The sequence below is a fragment of the Camelus dromedarius genome, chromosome 10 (genome assembly GCF_036321535.1).
Source record: "Camelus dromedarius isolate mCamDro1 chromosome 10, mCamDro1.pat, whole genome shotgun sequence".
NCBI classification, from domain to species: Eukaryota; Metazoa; Chordata; class Mammalia; order Artiodactyla; family Camelidae; genus Camelus; species Camelus dromedarius.
In genome coordinates, this window is record NC_087445.1 from 1150332 (window position 1) to 1165688 (window position 15357).

The 15357-nt window shown below is 40.9% G+C and overlaps 1 protein-coding gene across 4 annotated transcripts in view; it reads left to right on the forward strand.

Moving 5' to 3' along the window:
- The window catches only part of FAM120A (family with sequence similarity 120 member A), a 97564-nt gene that overhangs the window by 13529 nt on the left and 68678 nt on the right, over positions 1-15357 (forward strand). For all 4 annotated transcript variants that reach the window (XM_064490087.1, XM_031447219.2, XM_064490086.1 and 1 more), the window contains exons 2-3: positions 4634-4880; positions 7903-7985. In XM_064490087.1, the coding sequence (XP_064346157.1) occupies positions 4634-4880; positions 7903-7985 (330 nt within the window). The remainder of the gene's footprint in view (positions 1-4633; positions 4881-7902; positions 7986-15357) is intronic.

Sequence of the window (15357 nt, forward strand, 5' to 3'; positions counted from 1 at the left end):
TTAATTCTTCTCTGAGGAATATTTGTCTCTTCTTCCTCCTTTATTTCATTATTTGTTTTTGTCAGTCTGGACTCACATATTCATTGTGTACTTTGGTTATAAGCCAGTACCACGTTATTTATTTTGTTGCACAAATTCTCCCAGCATTGGTGGAACATCTTTCCACCATCTTTCAGGTGGGCCCTTGTGTGCCTCTGACAAACCCCATCCTTTGTTTGTGGCATCATAGATGCTCCGGACTCATCTTGGATTTCCCTGCCCCGGCTTCACCCATTTTTTTCAAAGGCTCTCGTCCCTTTTAGTGGAGAATGGTATTTAGAAACCAGATCGGGGTGCAGGTATCCTTTCTCCTGGGGTGTTGCTGCTTCTAGGCCCTCTGCTGATAGCTAGGAGATGTGTGTGTAGACCAACCCACGTGTACACACTCACCTCTGATGACTTCTGTGTCTGTAGGTCTGTGTTGTCACCTACACCCCGGTTCTTACGGACATCTGCATGGCTAACCCAGCACCACAGGGTCACGCTAGCTTCCTCCCTTTGCGCATTTGTGACTCCGTTCTGTGACCGGGAGACACCCAGGTCATCTACCATCCATCTACCCCAGCCGTACACACGAGGGTGATTGCAGAGTTGTTCACCCGCACCCCTGCCACACGCTGGTTACCAGGAGCTCATTGTTGGGTCACTGCTTCCCCTCAAAGCATTGTTTTCCAAGGTTACCTAGGGCTGCTCCTCCCAACCCCTCAGGGGGGTTATTTTATACATTTTATAATATAATTCCATACATCTGTCAGTTTGTATTCTGTCCCGACACCACTGATATGCTGGCTATTTTTTTTAAGTTGTGTTTATTAAAGTTGATTCTCTGATGAGATGTACAGTCAGGTGCGCTTGTACAGATGCAGAGAGTCATGCTGTATCGGTCCCCCAGACTCTCATTTAGGTGTTTCATTTCCCTCATTGCATAACTGCTGCCCCACCCTGCTGCTCTTCACCTGTTGGGAGGCATTGCAGCTCTGTTCCCTTGTGGTTTTCAGTGCCATGTAGCCTTTCCTCAGAGAAAGGCATAATGGATTTTAACTGGTGGGGAACAATACTAGCATTTTAGAAGTTGAAGGAATCTGAAAGATTCGTTAATTTTACATTCCTAGCTGGGCAGACTGGGCATTAAGCCAGAACTGGAACCTAGACAGCTCTCCTCCCCATCACTATCACGCCGGTACCTGAGATAGCAAAGATGAGCAGGACAAAGGGCACAGATTGCTCCACCTTACTTTAGATTTGAAGTCTCCCCGCTTACCTAAGGCCATGGTTCCTTTGTCTTAGGAGATTAATTCTAACAGACAACTGTTTAATGTTAGGTGTGCTTTGGGGGAGGATTAAAGTATTGTTAATCATTTGCAAAGTAGCACTGTAGTGAATTATTAATGGTTCACTCACTTTGCTTTTTAATGCCAGTCTGAAACCAAGTGTTCTGAATGAACCAGGAATTGTGTTTGGGGAAGGGGCAGTGGACGGAGGTGACTGTGGAAAGCCCACCATCCCACTCTCCAGAGACAGATGAAACCACTCTGTAAGTCTACTGGATGCTGGCTTCTACTGGATAGAATTTATCTTATTCATCTCTGTAAGTAGTTTTAAGACTGTTAGTAGACCTCCGAACTGGGACCCCCAGAGTTTTTTTTATTTTAGAGACAGTGCTTACTGTGTGCCAGGCACCGAGCTAGACCCTTGATACGTAGATGAGCAAGTTGCATGCCTCGTCTGACAGGTGTGAAAGGAGGGCTACCTGCCCCTCAGCGCAGTGGCACAGAGGGGTATGGCTTATACCAGTGCTGTTTCAGCTTTTCATTAGATTATTTTTCCTTTTAAAAAGTATTCTTTTTTTTTAAAACTGATTGCACCACCCTGCACAAAACTATGTTGGTTTTTGCTTTTTCCTTTCCAGTTGTTGTCCCTACAGGCGTACTTTTACACGTTTGTGTATACTGGTTGTTATGTTCTGAAATGGTTTTGTTTAGTATTTTGTCCTCAGCTTTTCGCAGGTTTCGCCACAATGTTGTGTAGTTGCTGTATTTACCCAGCTCCTTAATGTTAACCCTTTTTTTCCTGTAGAAGCCTACTCTTATCCTTTTTATACTCCCAGCGTTTTTCATCGGGTATGTTGGTTTCTTAGGTATTTCCTGGAGTAAGGTTATTCCAGGGCCAACGACTATGAGTGCTTTACAGCTCTGGAAATACATTATCTATTGTTTCCCAGTGCCAACAGCCTTCCTTGAAAACCTGCCAAATTAGACCTGTCCCTGCCTGCTCTGACTCCATCACCTGCTGCTTTCCCGTGGGTCCCTGCGATGGGGCTGCAGACACATCACACTCACCTCTGGCCCGGGGTACCTGCTCTTCCCCTGCTTGAGCACCCTTCGGGGTGACCTGCTCAGGGCTGGCGCCTTCTTTCCCCACCCAGGGCTGTTGTGAGGGAGATGAGGCAACACGCCAGGAGGCACGCAGCCCAGTGATGGCGGAGAACAGGTGCCCAGGGAGGATGAGCCACGTCATCTCTTAACTGCTCTCGTCCTGGAGCTGGTTCTCAACGGCTCTCAGCCTCAGTTTCCCAGAAGAATAGGTTAATAAACTCTCCTGCAGAATACAACTATTGAGTATACAGTACTCGACTTAGACGTTTAATTCTGCCCTATCTCTGCAGGATACCTGGCTCTGGAGCAAGCAGCCAGGCTGCCTTTTCTAGAACTCCTCCAAGGGGTGTGGAGCGAGGAGGGTGCTGACTCACGATCTCTTGTCACTTCAGGGCCTCTTAGGAGATTGTGCAGACTTACTATTAAAGATGCCTGGGAAACAGGAATTGCTGGTGATTTTTAAATGCCTTAAGACACTGCTGTAAAGTTCTATGTAATAAAGTGATTTGCGATAGAGAACTTGGACTTGAAAGTTATCACTTCTAGATGAAGCTGGCCTAATTTTAGAGGTTTTTTTTTTTTTAAACTATACTTTTCTATCTTAGTGAAAGTACACTGCTTTTTAGATTAAGAGGTAAAACAATCCTATACTAAGACAGAATATTGACTAATTGAATATTGTTTTATTTTCTTATAAAGTAAAATATTTTTGTCAAAATATTTATCAAGAGAAGGCAGAAAATTATTTTTCCTTTGAATATGCATCTTTAAAAGAGTTGCTTTGCCTCCAAGTGAGATTTCATTATAACTAACTTTCCAATAAAATTTGGTGATAGTCAGTGAGAAATGAGTGTAACTCTACAGTGATGTCTAGCAGGTGACCATTGAACACTTGAACTTCATTTTTAAAGTATTTTTATTTTTAATTTTAATTCAGTATAGCCATACATTGGGCAGTGTAGTTTTAGGAATTTATATTTAAGGGCACATGTGTTTTACCTTTAGGGCTCTATAGAGAGTTAACCTTCCATAGCCGAATCACCTGATTAAGTTTAACATTCTGTTTTCTAAAATACTTTTATCCATTGTAGAAACAAACAAACAAAAACCCTGCCAGACTTTAGTTGGATGAATGCGTTTGGGAAACAGCGGGAAAGGACGCGATTGTCTTTGACTTTGTATATTTTAGGAAGATGTGTTTCAGTGCCTTTTGGTATGTTTTTAGGAATAGAGAGATCCCGGGGGCCTTTTACCATTCTGTGGGCGCTGCTTCTCTGCCCTCCTTAGTATGTCCCGACACCTGAGGGAGGTGGAGCCGGCCTTTCACAGGGGGAGAGCCAGTACCAGCAAAGAAGTTCGGCTTGTAGTTTTCATCACGGAAAAGGCAGTAAATTTAGCGCTAGTCTTCACGGCTGTCCTGAACCTGGCACTACCCCACCAGGCCTGGTCCTTTGCACAGAATAAACATGTGACAATTATTTGGAGGTAAACATGTTCATTCTGATTATTATCCCGTATGCCGATTGCTTCAGGTGTGTAGTAATTAGTGCACAGGTAGGTGATGGGTGATACTTGGCTTTTATTTTATTAAAAAAAAAATCCTTCTGATTATTTTACCTATTGGATCTACTTTGAAGAAATTATTTTGTGGGGGAGGGTATAGCTCAGTGGTAGAGGGCATGCTAAACATTCGTGAGGTCCTGGGTTCAATCCCCAGTACCTCCTCTAAAAATAAGCCTAATTACCTCCCCACGAATAAAATAATTAAATAATAAAATAATAAATAAAATAAAACAGATAAAAAAAGGAAGTTATTTTGGTTTCACTGAGCGTGTCTGCATTCTTTCTCCTTCCTTCACACTTCTTTATTTTCCTTTTCTCTCTCTTTTTCCCCCACGTCTCCCTCTTTTCCTTCAAAATACTGCCACAGGGGTCAGCTGGCATTGCATGTTTTGAAGTAGGGTGATCTTTGAACTTGAGAAGAAACTGAAAATGAATTTACAGTCGGGATGGAGATTACTGACCAGGAGGTTTTTTCCCACTGAAATTTCTCATTTGAGCAATGTGCTGCACACTCTGCCGTGGCCTTTCTGACCGTTTGGCCCTGTTGCGCATCTTCCATATCTGAAATTTGCAGAGTCTGTGCAGATAGCGCCTGCGTATTGAGCAAGTGCTGCAGCGGGGCCCGGCCTCTGACAAAGCGCCCCTTTCTCACCCAGGTCGCGCAGAGCATCGAGGACCATCATCAAGAAGTGATCGGTTTCTGCAGAGAAAACGGCTTCCACGGCTTGGTCGCGTACGACTCCGATTACGCGCTGTGCAACATCCCTTATTACTTCAGCGCCCACGCCCTCAAGCTGAGCCGGAATGGGAAAAGTCTCACCACAAGCCAGTACCTGATGCACGAGGTTGCCAAGCAGCTGGACCTGAACCCGAACCGCTTCCCCATCTTTGCCGCTCTGTTAGGTACGAGGGCAGTGTGAGAACTGTCTTTAGTTTTATAAAGGGGTTCTGTACTAGGAACATGCTGATTTCTTGGTTTTTTTAGTTTCAGTGCTGAAATGTTTTCGATTGTCTCTTAAATTGAAAAGAACCAGGAAACGGGCTTCTCAGTAGCATTCCTTATTCAGTATTATTTTCTGGTGTCACTGACTGTGCTTCTTTTGTTCTTAAGTGTTTGTTTATGTATTGTTCCATCTGGGCTGAGAGACTAATTTTGTGAGTAAATTCATTTCAAGTTGGAGGAAAATAACATTTTAAAATGACAAAGGTTAACACCTTCTCACCATGAAAATTAGACATTTAAACCTTTGCCCAAATTATGTTTGTTATAGAAGAAAATGTGCTATGAAGTTGGCGCTGTCATGTTTTCCCCTCATTTTTGGGATACTCACTACTTTAAAAGAAAACAATAAAAATAAACTATTTTCACCTTGTTTCCAAAGGCTACATCTTAAGTAAATGTTTAAGTGTCTTTAAAAACTCCCTTGGAGGAATTCCTTATGCTGAATACCTAGAAAGGATGAAATTTTTTTTTTTAACTGAGGTTTTATATGTTCATTTTTTTAAAAATAACTTGCCAGTAAGTAATATATTCACCCATCACCCTGTCTGCATTTTATAGTCGTATTCTTTCTTTTCTTTTCTGTCAGCTCCCCTTTCTTATGCTTGCAACCTGCAGGTCTCTAGCTACTTGAATATCCAGCTGTAGTTTGCTGAGAGTTTGTAAAAAGTCCGTCCATAATATAAGTAAACATGTTCCGAGCAAGACCTTCCTGGGAGTAAAATCCATGAACTTCGGTGATAGGATTGGGGGCTGTTTGGGACACATAGGCCCTTTTTGAAAGACATGTGGTCTCCAGAAAAGGGAGACCTTTTGCAACTCTATCCATTTGTATTCTGTAGAGGTCGGCAGCCTGATCCGGTTAAGAGGGGAATTATATTGTGGGTTATTTTTAGAAATTCCCAATTATCAGATTTTTTAATAAACATTCCCAAAAAGTTTTGTACAACTAGAAATTATAGTGAGGGAGCCATAATTTGTCGTATAGTATTTCTTGATGACGTTTCAAATTTTATAGCTACAAGTCTGTCAACAAAATAATGATTTTACAAGTTGTCTTTATTTGGATTTAATCTCAGATACATGTCTTTAAGTTAGTACTTCGCTATTTTCTGCGCGTTTTCTTAGGGAACTCTTCTGACGTGGGATTTGGAGGATTAAAGCTAATTTTCCAAATATATATAGTACTTTCATATTTTCAGATATTAAAGTATAAAAGGATATTTCCTCTAATGTTAAAAAGTGATGATGTGGATGGGCACATTATGAAAAGTTTATTATTTATGCAAATGTTAGGCAAAATGACTTGGACATGTGGACTGACTTTAAATGGACGGGAAAATTATATACCTTTAGAGTATGGCTGCCTTAGCTAATTCGAGATGTGAAGATATTTGTTTATCTTAATTAAGAAACATTGAATAAATTTCAAGGGAGATAATAATACCAACTCATACTTTTCTAGCTAAATTATTTTGTGAAATATTAAATGAAAAATAATCAGTAGTAACATTTTGAATAATTTAGGAATGAATGAATTTAGGGCTTGGAATTTCTTCCAAAAATTTTGATAAGTTATAGATAAACTCTTGTTTGGGTGAGCATTTTTATTTTATATTTTATGTAAAAGTTGCAGTCTCATCAAAATGAGAAAAATAGTTTTTCCTTTCTGTAATAGAAAGTATAATTTTTCCTTTTGTTACTAGGAAGTATAATTTTTCCTTTTTGTGAGAGAAAGTATAGGTATATAAGTTGTTTTGTTTTAGAAAGGTTGAGTGAAATACTCATTTAAGTATTTGACCCAAGCTTTAACAGACTTTCACTGATGTTGGAATCAGCTTAATATTTTTTCAGATAGAAGCTTCAAAAACAAATCTCAGACATTTTATACTTACTTCACAGCGAAGTTCTCTGCAGTCCATGAACAGCAGTGCAAAACTTAGTAACTGGACGGTTAGTACTTAGCTTTGCATCTTCTGGACGTGGCAGTTCAGTCCATGGCGGTGTCATGCGTTTGTGTGTTTAGAGCATTATGATTAGCACTGGCAAATGAACGCCCCTTGTTTGGCTTTCCATAGCAGCTGTTTAATGAATTACTCACTGATTACTAATTAATGAATCACCAGTTACTTCGCGTGGAGGTGACAAAATCATGATATAAAAACCACAGAATTATTAGGAAGTTTCTGTTTTTAAATTTTATCAATATAAGTAACACACTAAAGATGTCAGTATACCAGGCATCAAAGCATTACAGTAAAGGCAGAGTGTTTTCCCCCCAAATGCGGTTTCTCAACTGAATACACTTCTTATTTGTGACACAGCCCTGGTGATAGGGTGCACAGCGGAGAGGCACTTCTTGGTGCTGATAGTCTGTGCTTTGTTATGTCTATTTGTGGGTGGGGTGGGAATTGTGGGAGGAGGGTGTTGATCCGTGTCACAGGCAGCAAACATTGTCACTTGACCTTCTTTAGATTTTATAACTGTGTAGATTCTGCCTTTGCTGTTGAACATAGTTCACAGAATGCAGTTTGAACCATAGTTTCTCATAAACAAATGAAGATGTGTATCGAGTTGGTATTTGGCATCTGGCATTATCAGACTGACCTTAATGCTGTTCTGGGAAGTTACTCAGGTTTTCATGCAGTTTACTTAGTTGAAATGCTATTTAGCCTCTCCTGGAAATTCACGGTGTACTTGAGGCAGCTGCAAGAAATCTGCCTGCTGTATGTTGCTTTGTGTTAAAAGATGAAAAAATACTCTCAATTTCTGTGTGAAAGATTTATGTGGTATATCAAGTGAGATGGTCCTAAGAAATCTTACTGCAAAGCCTAAAACTAAGAAAGGTAATCTACAGATGCAGTGATGTCAAGTTTCCGTGTGTCACTCATGATGGCTTTTCTGGTATCCCTGTTTGTATTCCAGGAAATCACATTCTACCTGATGAAGATCTGGCTTCCTTCCATTGGAGTTTACTTGGTCCAGAACATCCACTAGCCTCACTTAAGGTACAGATTCATTTCATTTCCAACATTTCTTGATTTTGCTATTACTTTCATAGTATAAATAACGTTTCTTTATTCTAGAAGGAAATGTACCACAAAATCAGCAAAATTGGCAACTGCCTTAAAAAACAACCAACCCCACCGTATCTTGTTCCCAGCACCTGTATTTTAGGGAAATGTATAAATGTCCTTAAAAATTCTCTAAGACACATTCTTCATGCCTTATATACCTAGATAGGTGAAAATCTTTTAGCTAAAGTTTTTATGTATTAATTTTCTTACTTACAAATATTAATTTTCCAACAGGTAGCACAATCTTTGGCTACTCAGATCCACATCTCAGTGAAGTTTGATAAATTTCATAATTTTCTTACTAATTTTCTGAAATTGTAAGACTCCATTTACAGTTTTAAAGCTTTTCAATGATGGAGAGGAATCCCAAGTTCACTAGAGAAATGGTCCCTTTGTACTGTTTTGTTAATACTTACTTTCTTATTTTTTTCTACTTCTTGTTTGTGAAAGTAATAAACATCCAAGAACATGCACGTAAATTTGAATTTTCTGAAGTTGGGAACGTTTACGGTTTGATGAGAGCCTAGTAGTGGAATTGGTGTGAGCCACTGCGCATCTTGGAGTTGTACTTGTGAGCGGCTTCCTGTGATTTTCCACATTCCCTTTGCTGGGTGAATTGGCTCTGGCATTCTCGGCTTTGGCTTTGTGATCATTGCTGCTCTTTGTTTGGTGGGGAATTGGGAAGCTGGGACATAGACTGGCAGCCTGGGCCTCAGTTCCTCACGGCAATGGGGAGGTTGCGTGGAATGGTTTCTGAATGCACTTTTTCCTATAAAGTTCTGTCAGAATCACCCTCTCTCCATAAATCAGCTTAATTGGTGGTTAGTTTCAAATTGGAGTTTTTGTCTCTTAGCTTATAGAGCATGTTGGTGATACTTGCAAGTCCCAGTGGCACTCCTTTCCTGCCCCTGTCATCTTGTTCCTTGCTGCCCAGAGCCCCTTTCTTTTCCATTTCTTACCGATGGGGCCTCATGTTTTCCTTTTCGTTCTGACAGTGCTTGGTACGGGGCTTTTCAAATTCTGTTTGAAAGTTAAGTTTTTCTCCTTTTGTTAGCAATCACTTGTTCTCTTTTGCTTTTTTGTCCTTGAAGGAGAACAGCTTTCTCTTTGCTATTTGGCCAGAGTGTTCTTTATGAGTGTTCTCATTTACAAAGTGCTGCAATTTGTATAATCTTAATTCTGAACTTCTGGTGATACCGTTAGTGAAACGCAGAACGGGAAAAATACAGTCTGAAATCAGATGGACTCAAAAGCATCGTGCTCATTAGATTTGTCAAGTTGAGACACAATGAAGGCTTGCTTTTTGAAGGTTTGTATAGTTTTGAGTAGCAGGGGTGAGGGGCTGCCACCAGGATCTCAGACCATATTCCATATGTCTGAATTGAGCTGGCTTTGCTTCATGTGTCAGAGGTTAGAAGTGAGGAGGAATTACTGGAAAACAAACTTAATCTATTGACAAGTCGCAACATCACTATCATGTATTTATCCTAATTGTTTGTTAAGAAAAATATTGAGTATGTAAAAAGTTGAAATAGAAAATGTTTATCGATATGTAGCTACCATCTTGGTTCAACAGTTAACACTTTGCTCTAAAATATATTTGTGTCTGTGTGTTTGTTTTTTAACTCAGCTATTTAGAAGTAAGTTACAGATAACTTAACACTTCAAAGTTTGTGAAAACTTTGATTTATGTCACTACCACCTCAAAATAATCTCTTACTTATATTACTATTCGCATATCAACTAAATTGATAGTTCCCTAATGTCATTTAATATTAAGTCCATGTTCAGATTTTTCAGTTGTTCCCTGAAAATCGTTTATAAGATTGTTTGTTGTTTTTAAAAAATCGATTCAGTCAAATTTTGTGCATTATCATCAGGTGTATTTTAAATATTAGCTGGCTACTTTAAAAAAATATTTTATTTATTGTATCATTAAAAAAATTATTTTTAATCAGCAGGAGGAGGTAATTAGGTTTTATTTTCTTTTTAGAGGAGGTACTGGGGTTTGAACCCAGGACCTCAAGCATGCTAAGCATATGCTCTACCACTTGAGCTGTACCCTCCCCCCAATAGCTGGGTGTTTTTATGGCATAATAGAGGAACAGTCCAAAATCATTTTTCAGTGACTTGATGGGTTGTAGGATTTCTAAAGTCACATTCTGAAAAGCAAGCATGTCTGACTTTTGAGTGCAAAAATTACAAAACTTTTATGTTTTGACCTTTTATATATATTTCCAGTGTGTAGCATCGTTTTAATCATTTTAACCAAGACTGTGAGATTTTTTTTTTCTCATGAATGTTGCTACTCTATACAGTTGTCTGTCTCCCATCTACTTCTTTTGTCTCTTTTTCCCAGTTATGAAACTAATTAACTACATCTTTTGAAAGTTCAATTCGTTGGTGATTATGAAACTTTCTTTTGATTTTTATTAGTTTCTTTTTAACACAGTATGTTGTATACACAGCTTTTAAGGATATCTGATTTTGCATCTCCAAGTTCAAGCATTCTTCTTACCCTGCTATATTTTACCAAAACATTCTGCCAAAATCATATCTACCGGAGGGTTGTTCACAGAAGGCTGGTGTTACGTGAACTCACTGTCTAATCAATTCGAATCGCCCCTTAACGTGTAATACCGTAATCCTAACCCTCTCAGCATTTCCACATCACTGTCCACAGTGCTGGTTGGGCTCAGAGAAGAGCGTGCCTGCCTGGGGCTCTGTGGGTTGAGAAGCGAAAGTAGAACCCAGGGTGGTCATGATAAACAGCTGAGACACTGAGACCATGGGATGGTAGCCAGAGCAGAGGCCAGGAAGGGAACAGAATTCTGTTTTGTGCTGCTGTATTAATCAGGGCCCGTGCTCACTAGGGCAGGAATGCAATGCTAGACATACTTAGAACCTAAAATCAGTTAAGGACAGTAGGAAAAAGGAAGTAAGGTGGCTGGTCAGGTTTTCAACTTTTTAGTACTTCAGTTCTCATGTTAAGAACTTCCAGTAAGGTAGCATCGAGTTTCTTAGATTTGGAAATAAAGAATATTTCATTTATGTTCAGGATGGCGGAAGACTGTTTTAAGCAATATAAAATTCTATATCCAGGAGTGGGGGGCCCTTTGGGATGTGATGCAGTCAGCCCTGGTGGAAGCACCTTCTGGCCATAAGCGTGTGCTAAATGAGTGCCCTTTTCTTTTGTTTTAATGTGCTTTTTGAGTTTTTTAATTGTTCTATGGCTTTGAGGCCTTGTAAGCTGTGGAAATTTTTATTTGGGGTAGGCATTTAGTTTTTTAATTAAGAACACTCTAAGTTGAATCATTAGTTGCAGGTCATTGTATTCATTTTAATGGCTTCTGTGTTCCTAAATTTTATATTCAGTTTCGTGTATTTTGAGTTTTTCATCCCTGTCAGTCATTCATGATCCCCAAGTATTTCCTGCCACAGAGTTCTTTCGCCGTTTCCTTGATATTGGACAAGCCACCTTGCAAGTTATATGCCAGCCTTTCCTCTCCCCAGACCTCATACAAGTGTCATTGTCCTGTACAGCTATTCAGTCTGTATTTTGGTCTCTCTGTACCACTGCCCCAACTGTGACAAACAGGCAGAAGAGACCCTTCCCCGCTCACACTGTCTCCCTCCTCCCCAGCCCAGTTCTGCCCATCAGCCGCGGGCCAGGCCGGCGCGGGTGCCACTGGGATTCCCTCTTCCTCTGCGCGTCTAGTGAAAATGATGCCCGGAAAGCTCCGTTACTCGCTCCTGCCTCTGCTCAGAGCTCCATCTAAGTCCTAGCCCTTGCCCATCTCTCTTTCTGATTTAAATAGTCTTCAGTATTTATAACCCTGCTTCTGGGTTCACTTTTTTTAGTTGCCTTTCTTTGTGAGCATTATCTTTTCCCTGAGGCAGCTGGATACCAGGGCAGTCTATCAGGTCAGTTCAGAAACAGTTTTTTTTTAAATTTACCTAGAATTTTACCAAAAGTTATCTCTAACTATACTTTTCACATCTTACTGTCTGCCACCAAAAATCATCGAGCGGTCTTTTTTACAAATGTCTTTGGGGACAGGATGTGGCAGTCAACCCCAGGGAGGAGGGAGCCTGGTTCTGGGAAAGTAGCACATCGCAGTCCCCAGGAACGTGGAGGTGGACGTCCCAGAGGGCCCCCCACCCCTGGATATAGAATTTTACATTGCTTAAAACAATCTTCCGCTGTCCTGAATACAAATGAAATGTTCTTTACTTCCAAATCTAAGATTTTTTTGCCAGATGTCTCCCTGCTACGGTCCACGTAACTCCAGCATTCCTAAGGTCAGGGTGCAGCCCAGGGCTTGCAGAGGGCCCTTGGGATGAAACCCAGGCTCGAGGTTCTCCCCATCTTGGCTTCCCTGAAGAGGCTCCGCCTGCTGCCCAATGTCTTCACACCCTCTGTATCTGACCCCTGTGTGGGTTTCATACCCCGGAGCCAGCTTCCAGAGAAGAGCGGCGTAATTTCAGGCATTTTGATACTGTATGGTGTGTCTGACATACTGTGCAGCTTTATTAGAGTGAGGTCAGTAATCAGACCCTTTCTGGATTCCTTTTTGAAAGTAAGTTGGGTGTAAATTATACATGGATAGAAGGCTAGGCTTCATTTATTCTGAGTTCCACCTTTTAAAGCATTGTAAGAGGGGGCAGTTTGGGCACTGAGACCTTCCAAAGGAGGAATTCCTGCTTACATATTAGTGTTAATTGGAGTTAACTCAATATATTCCTTTCTCAATATGTCATCCTGTAGTTTCATAATTGCTAAGTAGTACTTCCTAAAATCTAAGGACTTCTGGGGCTCTAGGGAAAATAATGTTAGGGGCCTGAAGGTTGAAAATTCAACCACTATGCAATATGGAAGTGAGAGCTATTTATTTATAATTTCACTTCTGGAAGAGAACCACTTTTAACAGATTGATATTTGATCCTGTAGAATTGTTTTAAAATATGTATCCTGCTAATATTGTCATTACTATAGTGTCATCATCACCACGCACTCAGTGACCTACACATTCTTTACAGCCTGGGTGGGACTTCGGTGCACAGATCCTCCATACTGGACTCTAAGCTTCTAGGTCATGGAAACTCGCTTTTAGTAAGAACTTTTATTCTTGACTCATTTCAAATTTATATATGGAATCCTTAAATGGAACAAACAGGACTGAACTCAAAAGATTTTTTTGCCAGTTTATATCTTCCCATCAGAGCTTTCCCCGTTCCCAGGGATTGTAAACGTGAAGACGGAAAGCTTGGTGTTTTGAGGAATCTGCTAAAATCTTTCGGACTCAAGAAATAGTTTTTCTTTATTTTACAGATTGTGGGTGGATCACAAGTCACTTTGCTGGGAAGGAGGAGCAGGGACATGGGAGGGGTTTGTGTTCCCTCGTTGTTACAGGGTCGCTTTCAGCTTAGCTCCTCCCTCCAGGGACTGGGCCTGGCAGCGGACGCCTTCCCCAGTGAGCTGGAATGTATGGCCCAGCCAGAGGAGGGGAGATGCGCGGTCTGGATGCAGTCCGGAAGATACAGTGTTTACAGTGTCCGACTTCTGATGCCTGGGGTGGCGAGTGATGGGGCCGAGAGAACTCAAGGACGCTCACTAGGGTACTTTTGCTTTCTGTTTCTTCTCATGACCTGGGATCTTCTAGTTTTATGTGAAATAAGCAGCATAGTCTCAGTTTTGAAACCGTGCACAGGCACTTTGAAGCATTCTACTTCTCGTCTCGGTGGGCTTACGTCCCTTTTAGACATTTCATACAGGTGGAATTATATGACCTCTTGTGTCTGGCTTATTTCATCGAGCATATTTTTTCAGGTTCATCCACATTTGTAACAGGTATCAGCAGTTCATTTCTTTTTGTGGCCAAATAATATTCCATTATGTGGCTATACCTGCCACGTTTGATCCACTCGTTAGTCAGTGGACATTCAGGTTGTTCATCCAGTTTTGGCTCCTGTAATGAATATTCAAGTGCAAGTCTTTGTGCCGACATGTGTTTTCGTTTCTGTCGGATGTGTACCTAGGGCTGGAATTGCTGGTCATATGGTAATGCTTAACTTTCTGAGGAACTACCAGGCTATTTTCCACAGCAGCTGTACTGTTTACACTCTTCTTTCCAGCGATGTGTGAGGGTTCCGACTTTCCTACATCCTCACCAACACTTGTTATTGTCTGTTGTTTTATTTTTAGCTGTCCCACCGGGTGTGATGTGGTTTTGGTTTGCATTTCTCTGATGACTAATGACGTTGAGCATCTGCTTCTGTGCTCGCTGGCCATTTGTATACCTTCTTTGGGTAAATGTCTATTCATATCCTTTGTCCATGTTTAAATTGGGTTATTTTAAATTATTGAGATGTAAAAGTTTTTTAAAAAATATATTCTGGATATAGGTCTCTTACCAAATATATGACTTGCAAACATTTTCCCCCATCCTGTGGGTGGTCTTTTTACTTCCTTGATGGTGTCCTTTGATAACTCTTTTGAGACTCAGGCGATCTAAACCTTCTACTGCTCCTAGTCGCTCCACTTAGTCGCTGATTACATATTACAGCCTTAAGAATCATAGCCTTTCCTACATTTCAGAATCCTCAGCGCAGTCAGTGTCCTGGAGGTTGCCCAGAGAACTTGGTTGCATATTCTTTGTAACTGAAGTGGTCTGCCCTCTACTGTACTGCAGCCTTCCAGGCACAGAGTCGTAGACGGGGGCTCCTGAGGCGCCCCCATCTCCTGTCTTACCCTCTGATACCCTCTCTCTGCTCTGTCTCTGCTGCTTCTCCCATTAGTGTTCTCACAAGCTGACTCTTTGCTCTCTCACCGTCCTTGGCCTTCTGCCCATTTTCTCACTGGTTCCTCCTCCCCTAGCCGGCCAAGGCCTCTCGGGGGGGCGTCTTGAACTGGCTGTTCCAGCATCTCCCTTCTCTTGCTCCTTCTTCCTCCTCACCTGCCCAGCAAACCCTTCACCCTAGTTAGGTACTGTCTAGAGAAGATCATGGGAACCACACAGCTGATGGATAACACTGCAAATTTATGGTCTAAGTTAAAGAAGGAGCTAAATAAGTAGATAAATATGTGTGTTTATGGCTCAAAAGACTGTTTTACAGACTTACTACATCCCAGTCAAAATCCAAGCAAGCTTTTTTTTAAAATAGAAATTGAAAAACTGATTTTAAAATTCATGTGGAACAAATTGCATAGGACCTAAAATAGCAACAAAAATGTTGAAAAGGAAGAACAAAGTTGGAGGATTCAATATTACCTAATTTTAAGACTCACTTTAAAGCTATAATA